This window comes from Gracilinanus agilis, chromosome 4, assembly GCF_016433145.1.
Source record: "Gracilinanus agilis isolate LMUSP501 chromosome 4, AgileGrace, whole genome shotgun sequence".
In the NCBI taxonomy this organism is placed as follows: domain Eukaryota; kingdom Metazoa; phylum Chordata; class Mammalia; order Didelphimorphia; family Didelphidae; genus Gracilinanus; species Gracilinanus agilis.
The window spans coordinates 508,246,453-508,265,604 of record NC_058133.1 but is presented as its reverse complement, the minus strand read 5'-3'; the positions used below and the strand labels follow the sequence as shown (position 1 = coordinate 508,265,604).

The following is a 19,152-nucleotide window of genomic DNA, read 5'->3' as shown; positions in this document are numbered from 1 at the left end:
CCTTCTTTCCTTCCTTCCTTCCTTCCTTCCTTCCTTCCTTCCTTCCTTCCTTCCTTCCTTCCTTCCTTCCTTCTTTCCTTCCTTCCTTCCTTCTTTCCTTCTTTCCTTTCTTCCTTCCCTCCTTCTTTCCTTCTTTCCTTCCTTCCTTCCCTCCTTCTTTCCTTCCTTCCTTCTTTCCTCCCTTTCCTCCTCCTTCTCTCCTTCCCTCCCTTCCTTCCCCTTATCCAGCAGGAGTTTGTAGCCTTGTAGCCTGAGTAAACTGGCCAAAGTGGGGTGGGGGAAGAAATGAGACCCTCAGTAGGGAGAGTTAGACTCTTACTAAAGGCAGAAACAAGGGAACAGCTAGGTGTCTCAGGGGAAAGAGAGCCAGGCCTGGAGGTGGGAGGATCTGGGCTCAAATCTGGTCTCAGACACTTCCTAACTGTGACCCTGGGCAAGTCACTTAACCCCAATTGCCTAGCCCTTGCCCTTCTGTCTTAGAATTGTTAAGAGGACAGAAAATAGGGGAGTTTGTTTGTTTTTAAACCTTCTGTCTTAGAATCAAAATTGTGTATTGGTTCCAAGGCAGAAGAGCCACAGGGGCTCATTGGAAGGCTTGATGTTGATCAGTGAATCCAGAGAACTTTGTCAAGTACCTGCTGTGCTTCAGGTCTTGGGCTGGGCTGCCAAATACAGACCAGCACAAATCTGCCTTCAAGGAGCCTCCATCCTGTTGGAGGGCTGTAAGGTGCCCAGGGGGGCACTATGAGAGTGATACAAAATAAATGCCACGTCTCCGCAGGGAAGAGGGATGTGGGAAAGGCCTCATTTTGCAGGGGGGCACCGGGGCTGGGCCTTTAAGGAAGCTCCTCGGGCTTCCTGGATTACGGTTCAGGAAGGGAAAATGGCCGGGGCAGAGGCAGGGAGCCACTGTTGATGACTCGCCTTGCTGAGATTCACTGTTGCTTCTTCGTCCCAGGGATCTTCTGTTCAGCCAGATGTACGACAGGTTCAGTGAGAACTCCGTGGCCAAGGGGGTCTTCTTGGAGTGCCTTGAGCCTTACATTTTAAGCGACCAGCTGGTGGGGATCACAGCCCAGGTGATGAAAGATCTGCTTGTTCACTTCCAAGATAAAAAGTTGATGGAAAACGTAGAGACCCTCATTGTGCACATGGACATCACCAGCCTGGACATACAGCAGGTGAGTTCACAAACCGAGAACCCCCCAACTCAGACAAGGACCCGATGGGACCCGGCCAGCGGCATAAATACCTGCTGCTGGACTGAGGACAAGCCGGTGGTAGGCTCTGCCCTCAGGGGCCAACATTCCACACCGAGTAGAGGAGGAACACCAAGAAGTAAATACAAGAGAAGCAGAGATGCACTAACAGTCTGGGGACAGAGAAGGAAGCCTTCATGTAGGAGGTGGCACCTGAACTGAGCCTTGAAAAAAGTCGAGAGCCAGTTAGTTGAATCAAGGAGAGGGTGCATCCGTCACAAGGGACAGCCTGGGCCTGGGCACCACATGAGAGATGGATGGCTGAGGTCAGGGCAAAGCGAGTAGACCAGTCAGACCAGAACCTGTGCGACACCAAAAGGAATTGTGTGAAGTAAGTCTGGAGAAATGGGCCGGAGCCAGCTTGATGCCAGAGGGGGGGTCGGTATTTTATCCAGAGGCAACATGGCCCTCACTTCTCAGTCAGGAAAGTGACTCACCCAGGAGGAGAGGGCAGAATCCACACAGCACAGTTGAGGGAAAGTGAAGAGCGAAGTCCCAGCGATGGGGAAGAGCCCTTGCTGTAGGATTTTAGGATTGGTGAGGCCTGAGCATGTTCATAGGCAAAGGGAACCTCACCAGTGAGATGGTGGAGCTGAGGGAGCCAGAGGGGAAGGAGCTCGCCGAGGGAGAGGGAGGAATCAGGGCCAAGGTGAGGAGTGGCCTTAGACCCACGGGGGGCTTCTCTGCTGGGCATGGAGATGAGGAGAAGATGGGGATGAGGCAGAAGGGCTAGAGATGGTGGCAAGGTGAGGTGAGGGAGTTCTGGAAAGGCAGAGGTTACTTTCTCTGCAGAGGGTGGTTTGGGAGGCCTTTGGACAGTCAATAACCTCTGCCTGGAGCCTGATCCCGTCCCTTCTATCTCGGCAGCCTCTCTTACACACATCCCTTTCTCTCCTCTAACCCCCTCCCAGGCTAGTGCAGGCCCTCGTCCCCCTCTTCAGAGGCTCTTGTTGGTTTCCCCACTCTACTACCAAGTGACTTTCCCAAAGCCCAAGTCACCACCTAGTTGTGGGTTGAAGCCTTGGCCTCTCTGGTTATCACTGAAGCCTGGCTCCTTCCCACCACTTGGGCCTTTCTTTGCCCCTCGCTTTCCCCACCTGTGCAGAGCAGCCTCCAGCTTTGGCCTTTGGCCTTTTAACATCCTCCATTGGCTGCTGTCAGGGTTCACTTCACATGCCTCCTCCTCCTCCTCTGCTCCATTCAAGCCTGCCTGCGGGCTGATGCCCGTGTGGCTTATGTTCAGGTGGATTCATGGAGTGTCAGCTCCTTGGGCTGGGGCCGGCTGGGCCTTTCTCTGCCTCGTGGAGGCTGGCACACAGTTGGCACATCATAAATGCTTGCTGATTGAGTTCCCTTCTCTTTGGAGCAGCTGTCTCCCACATGATGTCTCTGACCTGGTCACTGTGTTCTCAGACCAGGGTAATCTGCTCCCTTCTGCAGGTTGTTCTCATGTGCTGGGAAAATCGCCTCTACGATGCTATGATCTACGTCTACAACAGGGGCATGAACGAATTCATCAGTCCCATGGAGGTGAGCCTGCTGGGCCCTCTCCCCCTGCTCAGTCGTGCCATTGCTTGGGCATTTTCTAGTGGGTTTTGAAGACTGTCTGTTGCTTTCTCCCAGACCTTGGGCCATTCATGTGGGTTGAGCTTGGGGTTTCCAGGGATCCTTTAGTCCTAAGCCTCCATCAGTTAACCGTTCTTTCCCATTTGGATAAGCAGATAGTTCAGAGATTTCAAAGCCACTCGTCTCAGTGATTCTTATAAGCTGTCTTTCCCTTTGTTAAAGGGGGTGATGGCCAGACACCGAGGTTGCTAAGTGGATAGAGAGCCAGGCCTGGAGATGGAAGTTCCTGGGTTCCAGTGTAGCCTCACCCACTTCCTAGCTGTGTGATCCTAGACAAGTCGCTTAGCCCCAGTTGCCTGGCCCTTGCCCTTCTGTCTTAGAATTGATACTTGGACAGGAAGTAAAGGTTTAAAAAAGCATTTCCATATCAGTGGCTCTTTGGATCCAGGGCCTCGAATATCTGCCCACCCTGATGCTTTCCCTCATGGGGGGAGGGAGATGGTCAAGGGCTAGGTCAGGGCCGGGGCAGGGACTCAATTTACCCTTTACCTTCTGAAATCACTCTGCTTGTGTTCATTTTAAATGCAGAAACTTTTCAAGGTCATCGCCCCTCCTCTAAGTGCTGGGAAGTCTCTGACAGGTAAATAGCATCCAGTGGTAGCTTGGGGGACAACCATTCTCAACTGGGCTTGGAGGAAAATGGCAAATAGCAGGGGAGACAGAAGGATATATTCCTCCCCCCCCCCCCAGATTCCTGGAGCCCCAGAAGAGGAGGGGGAAGGAAGGGAGCTGAGGAGGCAGAATGGTGGGAGATGGAGCAAGCACCCAAGATGAGAGCGAGGGCTTCTGGGAAAAGCTCAGCAGTCAGCACCCGCAGGAATGGAGGGGCTTGAGCCAGGGGGTCAGCAGGTCCTGCACTCCAGGGGAGCACCACATGATATAGTAGAGGATGTGACGGTCGAGATGTTGTACATATCAGGAAGCTGAGTCAGAAGTGCTGCACCCTGCCCAAGTGGATGGAGAGAATTAGCAGTAAAATCAGGACTAGAAGCCACTGCTTCTCTGACACCTCATTCCTGCTCCTGATTTATCATCAGGTTCTCCTAGTCAGTGAAGCAGGCTTGGAAAGAGGCCTTAGAAAGCCTCCATTCACCCCCTCTTCGCTCAGATATCCTGGGAATCAAGCCTCTAGTCAGTCATCTTCCAGAAGAAGGAACTCGCTGCCCATTTTGTAGATCTCTCAGTGTTGAACAGAAAAATCTGCCTCTGCTTCCTGAGACCAGCCAGAGCAAGTGGGAGGTTTCGGGCTCACATGAGGACAGCCAGCAGTCCTCCGAGGCCAGGATTCTTGTAGCTCATTGGCCACTCAGGTCCTCCAGCCAGCTACCACTTAGCAGCCCACAGACGCTTCTGTTCATTCCACCTCCCATAGCTCTAAGGCCTTGCTAATGGCAAAATTATCCCACTACCCTATTGGCACACATCTTCTGCACAGCCCTGGAAACTGCCTGGACTAATGGGGGCCTTTTCACAAAAACCTTGAGCTCCAAAGCCATAATTGCCCCAGTAGGGCTCTGGGCACAGGAAGTGCCCAACAGTAAGGCCCAGCCTAAGATGTTCTCCCTTTGGGTACCCTAAGAGTGCCTCTAGCTTCCTTCCTACCCCCAGGAAGAATTACAAATATTTTATATATATATATATATATATACATATATATTAGAATGGTTTTATGTGGTATAACATTTATAATCTAATGTTTTAATGTATGTACGTATGTATAAACTGTAGTATAAATGTTTTCTTTCTGTCGCAGATGAGCAGGTCATTATGGGCAACAAGCTTCTTGTCTACATAAGGTAAATGCAAGTACACATCCCTGACACCTTCTCTGGGTGCTCCTGGCCTGGGTCCCCTCCCTGACCAAGGCGATGAAGCTAGACTGAGTCTTTAGGTTGCTTTTTGGACCTGGGAGTCACTTCAGAAGCTCTCTATGCCAATACCTCCACTTTAAAAAAATAAATGTATTAATTAATTAAGAACATTTTTCCCATGGTTCCATAATTCACATTCTTTCCCTCCTCTCCCCCTTCCCCTCTCCTGGAGCCAATGAGCAATTCCACTAGGTTTTACATTTATCATTGATCAAAACCTATTTCCATATTATTTCTATTTGCAATAGAATGATCATTTAGAGTCTACATACCTAATCATATCCCCATCAAACCACGTAATTGGTCATATTTTTTTTTTCTGCATTTATGCTCCCACAGTTCTTTCTCTGGATGTGGGTAGCATCTTTCTCATAAGTCCTTCAGAATTGTCCTGGGTCATTGCATTGCTACTAGTAGAGAAGTCCATTACATTCGATTGTGCTACAGTATATAAGTCTTCGTGTACAGCATTCTCCTGATTCTGCTCCTTTCACTCTGCATCACTTCCTGGAGGTCGTTTCAGTTCACATGGAATTCCTCCAGTTCATTATTCCTTTCAGCATAATAATATTCCATCACTATCAGATACCACAATTTGTTCAGCCATTCCCCAATCGAAGGATACCACCTCATTTTCAGGTTTTTGTCACTACAAAGAGTGTAGCTATAAATATTTTTGTACGAGTATTTTTCCTTATTATCTCTTTGGGGTACAAACTGAGCAGTGGTATGGCTGGATCAAAGGGCAGACATTCTTTTACAACCCTTTGGGCATAGTTCCAAATTGCCATCCAGAATGGTTGGATCAATTCACAACTCTACCAGCAATGCATTAGTGTCCAATTTTGTCACAACCTTTCCAACACATCATTTTCCTTTGCTGTCATATTGGCCAATCTGCTAGGTATGAGGTGGTACCTCAGCGTTGTTTTGATTTACATTTCTCCAATTATGAGAGATTTAGAACACTTTTTCATGTGCTTCTTGATAGTTTTGGTTTCTTTATCTGAAAACTGCCTATTCATGTCCCTGGCCCATTTATCAATTGGAGAATGGCTTGATTTTTTTGTATTTAGTTCCTTATACTTGTGAGAAATCAGACCTTTGTCAGAGATTTTTGTTATAAAGGTTTTTCCCAATTTATTGCTTCCTTTCTAATTTTGATTGCATTGATTTTGTTTGTACAAAAACTTTTAAAATTAATGTAATCAAAATTATTCATTTTACATTTTGTAATATTCTCTATCTCTTGCTTGGTCTTAAATTCTTTCCTTTCCCATAGATCTGACAGGTATATTATTCTGTGTTCACCTAATTTACTTATAGTTTCCTTCTTTATATTTAAGTCATTTACCCATTTTGAATTTATCTTGGTGTAGGGTGTGAGATGTTGATCTAAACCTAATCTCTCCCACACTGATTTTCAATTTTCCCAGCAGTTTTTTTTCAAATAGTGGGTTTTTGTCCCAAAAGCTGGGATGTTTGGGTTTATTGTACACTATCTTACTGAGGACATTTACCCCAAGTCTATTCCATTGATCCTCCCTTCTGTCTTTTAGCCAGTACCATTTTTTTAAAATCCTCACCTTCCATCTTAGAATCAATACTGGGTATTGGGCTAGGCAATGAGGGTTAAGTGACTTGCCCAGGGTTACACAGGTAGGAAGTGTCTGAGGCCAGATTTGAACCCAGGACCTCCCATCTCTGGGCCTGATTCTCAATCCACTGAGACATCCAGCTGCCCCCTTAAACCCATATTGTTTTGATGACTGCTGCTTTATAATACATTTTAAGATCTGGTACTGCTAGGCCTCCATCCTTCACATCTTTTTCATTAGTTCCCTTAATATTCTTGATCTTTTGTTTTTTCAAATGAGCTTTGTTATAATTTTTTCTAATCCATTAAAAAAGTTTCTTGGTAGTTTGAGAGGTATGGCACTGAATAAGTAAATTAATTTGGGTAGGATTGTCCTTTTTTTCATGTTAGCTCATCCTACCCATGAGCAATTAATGTTTTTCCAATTATTTAGATCTATTTTAATTGTGTGGAAAGTGTTTTGTAGTTGTGCTCATATAATTCCTGTGTTTGTTTTGGTAGATAGATTCCTCAGTATTTCATATTGTCTAGGGTGATTTTTAAATGGAATTTCTCTTTCTACCTCTTGCTGCTGTGATATGTAGGAAATATATAGAAATGCTGATGATTTATGTGCATTCATTTTGTATCTTGCAACTTTGCTAAAGTTATCGATTATTTCCACTAGTCTTTTTTTTTTTTTTTTTTTTTTTTAATAAACCCTTAATTTCGGTGTATTGTCTCATAGGTGGAAGAGTGGTAAGGGTGGGCAATGGGGGTCAAGTGACTTGCCCAGGGTCACACAGCTGGGAAGTGGCTGAGGCTGGGTTTGAACCCAGGACCTCCTGTCTCTAGGCCTGACTCTCACTCCACTGAGCTACCCAGCTGCCCCTCCACTAGTCTTTTAGTTTATTCTCTAGGATTTTTTAAGTAGACCATCATATCATCTGCAAAGAGTGATAGCTTGGTCTCCTCATTGCCTATTTTGATACCTTCAATTCCTTTTTCTTCTCTAATTGCTACTGCTAGTGTTTCTAGTACTATGTTGAATAATAGAGGTGATAATGGGCATCCTTGTTTTACTCCTGATCTTATTGGGAAGGCTTCTAACTTATTCCCACTACAGATGATGCTTGTTGATGGTTTTAGATATATAGTTTATTACTTTTAGGAAAGGCCCATCCATTCCTATGCCTTCTGCTGTTTTCCATAGGAATGGGTGTTACATTTTGTTAAAGGCTTTTTCTGCATCTATTGAGATAATCATGTGATTTCTGTTGGTTTGGTTCAACACCTCCATTTTATAGAGAAGGAAACCGAGGCCTCCACATCCGAAGTGACTCCCCCAGACCCCCCTAGTCCACACTCGTCCTCCATCCCTCCCCCAGCCACCCCTACATTTAGAGTGGGCAAGGCTGGCTTTTGTCACCAAATAAAAGATTGGCCTCTGTCCCTTCTGAGGACATTCTTCCCAACTGCAGGCCCACCGCACTGTCCCTTTCACCCGGAGAGGCTCATTGCTGTCTACCAGCAGCCCTGGGAGGTTTACGGGACTTACCTCGACAGACCTACTGGTTGGTGGCCAAGTCCAAACCTGACTAAACGAAGTGAGCTCAGAACTAGGCCCTGTTTGTATACAGGCCCCACCTGGAAGATTTCCTGGTGACTTTGGGCTGAGCCCCCTTTCCTTCACCCTCAAAAGCAAAAAAGTAACAAACCAAACTTTTGGCCCAGGCCAAGAACAACCTAAAAATAAGTCTAAGAAGAGTCTTCAGGGCAGCGAGGGCCTAGAGATGGGAGGTCCTGGGTTCAAATGTGACCTCAGACACTGCTTAGCTGGGTGACCCTGGGCAAGTCACTTAACCCCCCATTGCCTATCCCTTACCGCTCTTCTGCCTTGGAACCAATGCATAGTTTTGATTGTAAGACAGAAGGTAAAAGGTTTTAAAAAAAGAGTCTTCAGATGATCTTGGCCTGTGGTTGGGCTGGTCTAGGCCCGGCCAGAGCTGGGCTGGGGCTTCTTCAGAAAGTGAGTGTTCTCATCCGGGCTTTCTTCTTCCTCTTCAGTTGTTGCCTGGCAGGTCGGGCCTATCCCCTGGGGGACATCCCTGAAGACTTGGTGCCTTTAGTGAAAAACCAGGTAGGTGCCCTCCCCTCCGAGCTTTGCTGGAGATGCCCTGGGGAGGGGTCTGTGCACCAGGAGGGCCTGGCTGTGCCCACTGCCAGGGCCAGTCACTGTATCCCTGAGAGGAGCAGAAGGCCTTTGTTGATCCCAGAGGGAATCATGGGTGCCCTCTCCCTGCATTCACAGGTCTTTGAATTCCTGATCCGCCTGCATTCAGCAGAGGCCTCCTCCGAGGAAGAGATCTACCCCTACATCTGCACCTTACTTCACTTTGATACCAGGGAGTTCCTGAATGTCCTTGCCCTGGTAAGTAGCTCAGGGTTTACAAGCACCTTTCTGGGCTCCTAGGAGCAGAGACCCATCCAGCAGATTCCCTCATCCAACCCTCTTAACAAGGGGGAGACTGAGGCCCAGGTAGAGTGACTTCTCCAAGGTCACCAGGTAGTCAGAGCCAGGATCCGAACTCAGCTTCTGTGGCTGACCACTAAACTGCAATACCTGCCTGGGAGAAGACGATGTTCAAATGAGAGGCTTCTGGGCGTCGGTGCCAGCCTACACTCTGCTCTTACTGAACCCCTCTAAAGGGGAGAAACGGGTTCAGGTACTGCCACCAACGTCTCCAATTCTTGGCAATTTCTTGTGTCTTGGCAGGCGGGTACAAAGAGCTGGTGCTGGGGAGGGGTGGCCAAAGGTGGCCAGAAACCCAAGCAGGGTCTGTCTCTCCACACACATACACACACATGCATGTACACATGTACCTGCACCCATACACATGCACACACGCATGCACACATTCCATCAGACAGAAATTCATTCAGGTGAACAAGCCCTTTAAAAAAATTGTCTTTGGGCCCTGGGTTAACCCTTATTTACTTGTGCTTAATAGGAAGGACTTTAATTAGATCAACAGTTACTGAGGCCAGCATTCAGGGAAGAGAGACTTTGATCAGGGCTGGAAGGACAGACAGCAGGGAAATGTTGAATTCATGGATCCACAGGAGGCGCGTGAAGAACACAGAAAATGATGGGGGGCAAGCAGGCCGAGGTGGGACAAGGGGGAAGCCATAATTCAATAATAAATCAGCAGATATTCAAGTCCTGGGGGAGTATGAGAAGGAGAGGGCCCAGGGCCTGGGTTCGTGGGCCTTGAGTCTCCCTGTAGGTCTTCAGGAAGAAGCTGGCTGGCCACTTATGGGGAATGCCACAAGATGGACACTCTTGTTTAGGTCTGGGTTGGGCTGGGTGGCCCCTCTTTTGAGACAACCTCTAGTTCTGAGGCATTTCTGTAAGTTGGCAGATATTTTCAAAAATCAAGAAATTTTGGGCTACCTAGGTGGCACAGTGCCAGACCTGAAGTTGGGAAGACCTGGGTTCAAATCTGGCCTCAGACACTTCCTAGCTGTGTGACCCTGAGCAGGTCACTTAATCTCCATGGCCTAGCCTTCACCACTTGACCATGGAACCAATCCACATGATTGATTCTAAGAGAGATGTACAGTTTTAAATTGGGGGAAAAAAAAAACAGAAGCACAAATATTAGTATTATTATGGTAAAAAATAGATGTAAACAGTAAAGGGATGATTAGTCAAGGGGTTCATGGGACAGGCCAGGGCCTTGTGGAATTAGCAGGGGCTCTTCACTGAAGGGCCACAGGCCTGTCCATGGCTGGGCGTTAGGAACTTTTGAGCTGGATGTGGAAAAAAATGACATTTTTATTTTCATTAACTTTTTTTTTTAACCCTTAACTTCTGTGTATTGGCTACTAGGTGGAAGAGTGGTAAGGGTAGGCCATGGGGGTTAAGTGACTTGCCCAGGGTCACACAGCTGGGAAGTGTCTGAGGCCGGATTTGAACCCAGGACCTCCTGTCTCTAGGCCTGACTCTCCATCCACTGAGCTACCCAGCTGCCCCCTTATTTCATTAACTTTTGATGGAAAGTTTTTATTTCCTCCAATGATTAATTTATTTTTTTAAACCCTTGTACTTCGGTGTATTGTCTCATAGGTGGAAGAGTGGTAAGGGTGGGCCATGGGGGTCAAGTGACTTGCCCAGGGTCACACAGCTGGGAAGTGGCTGAGGCCGTCCAATGATCAATTTTTAAAAAACCCAACAGCAACATTCTGCTAAAAGATAGTCATCACCAAACTAGGAAGGGGGCCAGGACTCAGACAAGGTGGCAGGGCACTGAACGGATGGGTCAGGAGGGTGAAGGGGGAAATGGAGCCAGAACCAGGGGAGCAGAAGGGATTGAAGGCCTAAAGGCCAAGGCCAGAACCAAGAGCAGGGCCAGGAAGGGAGACGCTCAGGAGGGTGTAACCAGTCAGAGCTCTTTGTGCCTGGGAAGGAGCCTCTTCAAAGGGAGCCAAGCTTGTTCTCAAGACTCAGTAGAGAGAGGAGGGCCCAGAATCAGGAAGACTCAAGTTCAAATCCAGCCTCAGACACTTGCTAGCTGGGTGACCTGGGACGAGTCCCTTCCCCTCTGTCTGCCTCACTTTCCTTAATTGTAAAATGGGGATAATAGCATCACTTTCTTCCCCAGATAGTTGTGAGGATCCAATGAGACCAGATATGTCAAACACGTGGCAAACCAGAAGTTCCACAGAAACTTCAGTTATTGTTTTTGTCGTCATCCTTAATAAGAATAAGGAACGTTGGTTCGGAGTGCAGTACTAAGGCTGCCCCGCGAGGCCTCTCCAGCCTGGCAGAACCTCCGGGAGGCCAGGCTCCCCTGGCCTAGCTCACGGTGGCCCTGCCTTGGGGCTCTTCCCATCCCCCAGCCCCTCCCCCTCCACAAAGATGCTTTAACGAGTTGCTCCTCCAGAAAGAACTATTTTATAATTAGAGGAAACACGGCAGGCAGATTATGTTCCCCTAATGCTGTGTCATTTGGGTGACAGTTGTTCACTACCACCAAAATATGTCATTATTTGTACCATAATATTCACACTGTGAGGCATTACCACTTAATTGTGTTTACAGAAATAAGCTTTCAGGATCTGTTTCAGAGCTATGAATGCATGCTGCCAAACGGGAAGAATGGGCAAAGAGATCTGCGCCGGCGCCCGGCTCCCGAGCGGCTTGTGTGAATGGCGCTTCGAGCCTTTGTCCCGGGGGGGTGTCCGGTGCCTCCCCTCGTCCCCGCGCAGTCACGGCCCCTTCAGCGCCTCCGATAGATGGCGAGGCCGTCCGAGCGGGGCCGCGCTTAGGACTGAGCAGAATCTGTGTTTCCAAAGGCTGACCGGAGCGGTCAGGAAGTGCCCGCAGAGCCTCCTGACTCGGCTCCGTCCTCGCCTAGAGCCAGGCTTCAGCCCCTTCTCCCTGCAGAGGAACAAGGAAGCTCCTTCCGCGTCTCTGTGGAATGGGCCCACCGTGGCTTGTTTCTGCGCGCCACGGAAGGGCTTTCTCTGAGCCCTTCACGCCATTCCAGGCTTCCTTCATAGACGACCCCGTTTGCTACCACTCGGGGACTTAATGAAAGAGGCGGCGGGGGCGGGGGGAGCACCCCGACTGCGCCACACGTTCTCCCCGGGTGACGCAGGGCCAACGACCTGGTCCTTGTTAAATCGTCCCCCAAAGGCCTCCCATCCTCCTCGCCGCCACCTGCCCGGAGCCACGTGACGTCCTCAACACGCCGAGTCTCCTCGAGGGGCCCATTCAAGCGGGAAGCCCTTGGCGAGTGCAGGAGACGAGCTCAGCTCTGGTCCCAGAGAAGATCTCGAGAACGTTGACAGCTTCACCGAGGCAACTTCGGGGAATGCCTCCCGCGTCCTGGAAATCACAGGAGCCAATGAATGAACCGTTAGAACCCTGGGTGGCTGCTGGACGTGGGGGCCGTCCTCAAGTCCTTCCTTCCAGATTGCATTCATTCCAACAGACTTTGAGTAATCACCCACCGTGCGAAAGGCCAAACGAAAACCAATCGTTGGCCTCAAAGGGCTGACGTTCTGGGCTGGGGATGGAGACCAAGATCATACACGTGTATTTTTATTTAATTCACATTTTGAGCTCCAAACGGTCTCCTTCCCCGACCCGCTGAGAAGTCAAGAAACAGGACGGCCGTTACACGTATGGAGTCGTGCCGGACGTAAATCTGCATTAGCCATGTTCCAAAAGAAAAAAAAAGCAAGGGAAATAAAGAAAGGAAGAAATTACATGTACTAATTAGTGCTTACTATGTGTCAGGCACTGAGCAAAGGGCCAGGGATCCAGTTAAGGCAAAAGCAAGACCCCTGGCCCCCGAGAGCCACCATTCTGACTAAGGAAGCCAGTGGGCAAAGGGGGGCTATCCAAACGGGGCGAGGGAGGGACGGGGTACGCACCCCTTGGCTCTACAAAGGAAGTTCATTAGGGAGAGGGTGGTGATGCCCCCGTCATCCCAGCCTTCCCGTCTTTGGGGGGATGGTATTCCTGCTTCCTTCTGCCTAAAGCTTTTCTCTACTCTTTTTATAGCTTTATTTACTAGGAAAAATCCTAGAATTTCATGCAAAATGACATACTCCAGACTTCCCCGTACCCTATCAGTAATGCTCATTAAGCCTGTTTACAGAGAGAAGCCTCATATAGGGATAATTATCTTGTCTGTGAACTTATTTGCCGTTTATTTATAGTTTTTTTCTGGGGAATAATGTGGGGCTGCTTCTGAAATGTGTAATTAGTGATTTGTAACGGAGACCATTCTTTCTCCTTTGTAGACTTTTGAAGATTTTAAAAATGACAAGCAGGCTCTGGAATACCAGCAGCGAATCGTGGACATCTTGCTAAAGGCGAGTAGATTTGGGATGTTTCTGAGCTCCACCCCATGTGCTGACTGGAACAGGGCCTGGCAATTACCTTTACTCATTTGGGTTTACTCTTTTTTAAAAATCTTATCATCTGCCTTGGAATCAATTTGTGTATTTATTCCAAGGAAGAAGAGCAGTAGGGGCTGGGCAATGGGGGTTAAGTGACTTGCCCAGGGTCACTCAACTAGGAAGTGTCTGCAGTCAGATTTGAACTTAGGACCTCCCTTTCTAGGCCTGGCTCTGCAGCCTCATGTTTATTCTTTTTTTTAAACCTTTACCGTCCATCTTAGAATCAATACTGTATATTGGTTCTAAGGAAGAAAAGCAATAAGAGCTAGGCAGTGGGGGTTAAGTGACTTGCCCAAGGTCATACAGCTATCCATGTTTATTCTTAATGAGCCTGATTATGCATTAATGAAATCCCTAACCAACCAGCTTCCACCCCAAAGCAGTCTCATTGTGGTTGTCAAGGGTGACACCATCCTCCCAGTTAACCAAAGAATCCAGATGACGCAAAGTGACACTTGATTAGAAGGAAAGGAGACTCACGGAGATGAGCATTCCCCTCCGAAGCTGACTGCATTTGGGTAAAAAGCTATTTTGGGACCCAGGCCGTTGTCCTAGTGACTGCATAGACAATTCCCTTCCTTCCTGTTTGCGTCAGCTGGTCCCAACCAGCATGTTAGTTAATCCAATGGGGAGCCTGAAGCTTTCTTTTTTTTTTTTTTTAATCCTAATCCCTTCACTCTCAAATGAAGGATTTTCTCCATGGCCAGAAGTACTAGAAATTATTGTGTATAAAAGGGACAACTCTCTCCCCACCCCCAAAGTGAAGAAACCAGACCTGTTCTCACAGCGTTGCCCCCCTACTGCTTCAGGTTGGCCACAGAGATTTTCCGTTTTTAAAGAGCTTCCCACAAACATTTTCTTATTTGATCCTCATAGAGAGAGGCAGCCAGGTGGTGCAGTGGATAGAACACTGAGCCTGGAGTCAGAAAGAGCTGAATTCTAATCCGGCCTCACACGTTTACTAGCTGGACAAGTCACTTGACCTCTGCCTCAGTTTCCTCATCTATAAAAAGGGGATCATAATAGCACCCACCTCCCAGGGTTTATATGAGGATCCAATGAGATAATATTTGTAGAGCATTTTTTTTTTAAACCCTCACCTTCCGATTGCCTCCAAGGCAGAAGAGTGGTAAGGGTAGGCAATGGGGGTCAAGTGACTTGCCCAGGGTCACACAGCTGGGAAGTGTCTGAGGCCGGATTTGAACCCAGGACCTCCCGTCTCTAGGCCTGGCTCTCAATCCATTGAGCTACCCAGTTGCCCCCTGTAGAGCATTTTATACACCTTCAAATGCTGTTATCAGGTAGGGTGAGTCAGGAATCATTCTCCCCATTTTTCAGATAAGAAGATCAAGTCTTGAATTCAGTGGTTTGTCTAAGGTCATATGCTGGGCCATGCCAGGGCTAGATTAGAATTTAGGTCCTCTGACCCTAGGCTCATGCTCTTTCCACAAAAAACACACTTCTGGTCTCTGAGCACCCATTCAGCTCCTCCAGCGCGGCAGGTCCTGTGCTAGATCCCGGGAACACGAAGCATCCTCTGCCCTCAAGGAGCTTCCGTCCCCCCGGTGATCATTTATAGGAAGATCCAGAATGTGTGCAGGAATCAATACGGCAGCATTGAGAAGGAGACAGCCAGCCTGGGAGAAAGACGGGCTGGAGAGAGATGGCTTGGGAGTTTGCCCTTCCGAGGCAGAGCTGCTGCCCCTTTTTGCAGACCTTTCTTCTGAGGAATAGACAGAACAGCAGCGCGGCGGGTGAGCTGGCACCCAGGGCCGCCTGGGCTCTGAAGCGCTTCTTCTCAGGGCTTGTTCTGAGTGCCAAAGGACGCCGAAGCACGTGCTGGGCCCCCACGATTCACTATCAAGGGCTCTTTGGTTTGCCAAAAGCTTCAAGTGTGTGCCGCCTGGCCCCCTCCTGGCCCCCTCCTGGCCCCCTTCCTCCTGGCCCTTTCCTTCTTGATTCTAGGGCAGATCAGGTGGTGTTTATCACCAGGGCTCACGCCGTGGACAGCACGCTGAGGATGGAAATGGGAAATGGCAGCAATTTCATAGCTAAGCCCAGGCTGGAGGTAGTTGGCTCACAGATCCAGACAGCTGGAGTTTAAAGCAGCGGTGATGAGCGGGGGAGCCAGGCCGGCAGCTTTCCCAGGATGACGAGTAGCACCCAGGACCCCAGCAGACCCCCGTCCTGGCGGCGGCGGCTGCTGCTCTGCTCTCATTGGCTCTTCCACCTGGCCTGGGAGCACCTTCCCCATTTGTGCACTGACTGAGTCCCATTCATGGGTGGGAAAGTAGACAGGAGCCAGCTTGGCTCAGCCTGGGTCACGGGCTACAGACGTAAGAATCGGCTACGGTCCTAGCTCTGGACATAAACCCCGGGTTCAATTCCACCTCAGACACTTACTAGCCATGTGACCCTGGGCAAGTCATTTGACTCCCATTACCTAGCCCTCATTCCTCGTCTATCCTGAAGCCGATACACAGTATGGAGCCTAAGACAGAAAGTAAGAGTTTTTAAGAGAGAAAGAAAGGGAGTGAGAGATTAGATTTAGAAAACCTGACCTGGGAGAGAAGGGAAAGGACCCAGAATTAGGTAGCCTAGAGGGAAGTCTGCATGATTAAAAGGACTCTTTTTTTAAAGGACAAGCAGCTAGTTTTTTGTCTCTGTAAGGGATATTTTAGGAGAAAATGAGTTGGCAGAATGGGATGTGAATTGTACATGTCAGACTAAATTTCCCGAGCCACAGCCCTTCACCTTGAAGTTGTCCTGCAAGGATCCCAGCAGGCATGGCCAAGTACTGGCCAGCCAGGCATGGACTCTTGGTCAGGTACAGGCCAGAATGGGTGGTTTGTGGGGCTTCTCCCAACTCATGGCCTCTGAGTCGAGGGCCCCCCTGGAGACAGAGGATTTCTGGGTTCAAGAATAAAGGGCTTTTTGGTCTTCATTTCCTGCCTTGAAGGGGTGTACCTATCAGTGAGGAAGCATGGCCTTTAGTCCTGGACATTGTCTATGGAGAGCCAATGGGGAATCACCTTGAAGATGCCGGTGTTTATGGGGAATTCCTTAATGGGACATTTTAAAAAAATAAATAAACCCTTATTTTCCTTCTGCCTTAGTAGCAATTCTGACAGAAGAGCAACAAGACTGGCAATCTGGGGTTAACTGACTTGCCCACATTCACACAGTTAGGGAGTATCTGAGGCCAGATTTTCACCCAGCACCTTCCGTCTCCAGGTATCCATGATGTACTTTCCATAAGGCCACTTAACTGCTCCCAAAAGGGAATTTTTGAAAGCCTGGAAAGAGGAGAAAAACCATGGGCAGGTGGAAGCTACCTACCTTTTTGTTTCTTTTTTTAAAGTAAAGAGAATCTTCCATAAGGCCCCATATGTATAATAAGCTGAGATAGGACTTTCCTGGGAGATCCTTGAGGACAGATGGAAGCGCCAAAAACACTTTAGAGAAAGCTCTGGCAGTCTAGAACAGAGCCTAGATCATAGGGTCAGCGATGGGAAGTTTGAGGGAGCTCTTCAGCCATCAAGTCCATGCCTCTCATCTCATAGATGAAAAAACAGAGGCCCAGAGAGGTCCAGTGACTTGCCCAAGTTATCTAGGGAGTAAATAGCAGAACCAGGATTTGAACGGAGGCCCTTTGACCTCCAAGTCCAGCCCTCCTTCTGCTACTCCCCACCATTTGAACATAATGGACAAGGCATGGGGGCCTGCCAAATTCACCAGCCCTAAAGCTTCACAGAGACAGTGCCATGGCCTGGGTAGGGGACTGGTGAAGCTGAATCATGGCCTGGGATCCTGGACAGCTAATGGACTGAGCACAGCAACGGGGCCAGGCTGCATTCACTCGCTTTAATGGTCCCTTCCCTGCAGACTGGTTGCTTGGGTGGCTGCCTTCCTTTCTAGGCCACAGATTATAGATTTAGGGCTAGAAAGGAACCGCCTCCATCATTTTAAAGAAAATGAGATCCAGGGATGGGACTTTGGCCAAGGCCACAGAGCTGGCAAGTCAGAGCCAGGCTTTGAACCCGGGTCTCTTGACTCCAGCTGGATCTGCGCCTCATCCCTTCTCCATATCAGTTTTAGTTTTCAGTGTAATGTAATTCTCTCTTTGAGGCTTTGCTGATAAGGTCTCTCGACCTTGCTTCTGATTAGGTTATCTGAGTGTTCCAGCTTCCCTTCTGAGCAGCTACTAGCCAGGAATTTGGATGGAAACGTGACTGTGTTCTTCTTTGGCCCTCATCCGCCCTCCTCCATGATGCCCTTTCCACCCCCATTGGGCCTGAATAGCCCTGCAGCACTCAGTGGACGAGGCCTTCTTTGGTCTGCTCGGTCTTTTTAATTCAGAGGAAACGTCATCGAGGCCCTTCAGCAGTGAGGCAGTCCCCCCTTTCTAATCCTTGTTATTTGTATCGAGCCAGGTGGCATCAATGTGGGCCCTTTGCTTCCCAGGTCATGGTGGAAAATTCTGACTTCACTCCTTCTCAAGTTGGATGTCTCTTCACCTTCCTCGCCCGCCAGCTTGCCAAGCCTGACAATACACTCTTTGTGAACAGGACACTTTTTGACCAGGTACGTGAGGCTTTTGTTTGTTTGTTTGTTGTTTTTTTTTTTAACCCTCACTTTCCAGTCTTAGAGTCAATACTGTGTTTTGATTCTAAGGCAGAAGAGTGGTAAGGGCTAGGCAATGGGGGTCAAGTGACTTGCCAGAGATCCCCCAGCTAGGAAGTATCTAAGACCAGATTTGAACCCAGGACCTCCTACCTGTAGCCTGGCTCTCTGAACCCACTGAGCTACCCAGCTGCCTCCATGTATGTGAGTCTTAGCAGCAAGAGTCAGCTGGGCACCGGCTATTTTTCCTGTTCGTTGGCTTTCAGAATTTCTCAGTGGGCCAAACTCCTTAATGTGATATGGAGCTGGATAAACTTGCATGAGTGAAAGAGGATCTTTCTAGTCTAGGTCAGCCCTAGGGTTGGAAGGGGGACTTCTGGGAAGAGTCGCTTTTTTTTCTGGTTGCCCATCATGTGATGACTCTGCCCTGGTCCTTGGAGGTATCCCGGCCTGAGCTTTTCAGAGACATCAGAAAGCCCCCTCCCAGCCCAGGGAGAAAGGGGAGAAGACAGACTCCCGGGTAGGCCTTCCCATCGCTTACTCCGAGCAAGGTCAGCCGGGCCATCCTGAGTCCTGGTCCGAGCTCTCTGTGCCGTTTATATAAAGAATCAATGGAAGGACTGGCGGAATCGTGGAGCCTACCATGTAGACTGGAGAAACCCCAGCTCTTTTCAGTGTTCAGACTAGGTAGAAAGCTTTAACTCGGCATGTTTCCAAACTGCAGGGAAAACACGATTCAGGTACAAATTAAACTGTCAGCATGAATTGGGCCTGCTCAGGCCTGACAACTCCTCTTAGGATTTAACTAGAGAATCTGTCCTTTCAGTTGGGCACACAGTGTACCCGGGAACAGAGGCGGGCGCGGGGTGTGCGATGGGGCGGCTGGAGGGTCATCGAGGGAAACAGGAGACCAGTTCCTGACCATCCCTGGGGCGTCGTGCGGTGCGTGCTGGGTCTAGTGAAGGGATCTTTTTTGGGCAGGTTCTCGAGTTCCTCTGCAGCCCCGATGACGACTCCCGACACTCTGAGAGGCAACAGGTACGGCCCTCTGGAATATCCTTTAACTGAACGACAAAAGAGAGATGACGTTGCCCGAGACAGTCGTGGCTTGTCGGGAGGGAGGTGTCTGGGGGCTCCTGTTGCCAGTATCCAAAAGTCAGCTTCAGGATTTGGGAGACTTTGGTCACTCCAGTGATCTCGCAGAAATGGGGGAAAGGGCAGT

The 19,152-nt window shown here is 48.9% G+C and overlaps 1 protein-coding gene across 1 annotated transcript in view; it reads left to right on the top strand.

Moving 5' to 3' along the window:
• VPS8 (VPS8 subunit of CORVET complex) overlaps positions 1-19,152 on the top strand; it is a 118,138-nt gene that overhangs the window by 4,887 nt on the left and 94,099 nt on the right. The window contains exons 2-10 of the mRNA XM_044673221.1: positions 959-1,181; positions 2,700-2,789; positions 3,414-3,465; positions 4,639-4,681; positions 8,400-8,472; positions 8,644-8,763; positions 13,149-13,220; positions 17,772-17,891; positions 18,912-18,968. Coding sequence (XP_044529156.1) covers positions 978-1,181; positions 2,700-2,789; positions 3,414-3,465; positions 4,639-4,681; positions 8,400-8,472; positions 8,644-8,763; positions 13,149-13,220; positions 17,772-17,891; positions 18,912-18,968 — 831 coding nt within the window. The 5' untranslated portion in view covers positions 959-977. The remainder of the gene's footprint in view (positions 1-958; positions 1,182-2,699; positions 2,790-3,413; positions 3,466-4,638; positions 4,682-8,399; positions 8,473-8,643; positions 8,764-13,148; positions 13,221-17,771; positions 17,892-18,911; positions 18,969-19,152) is intronic.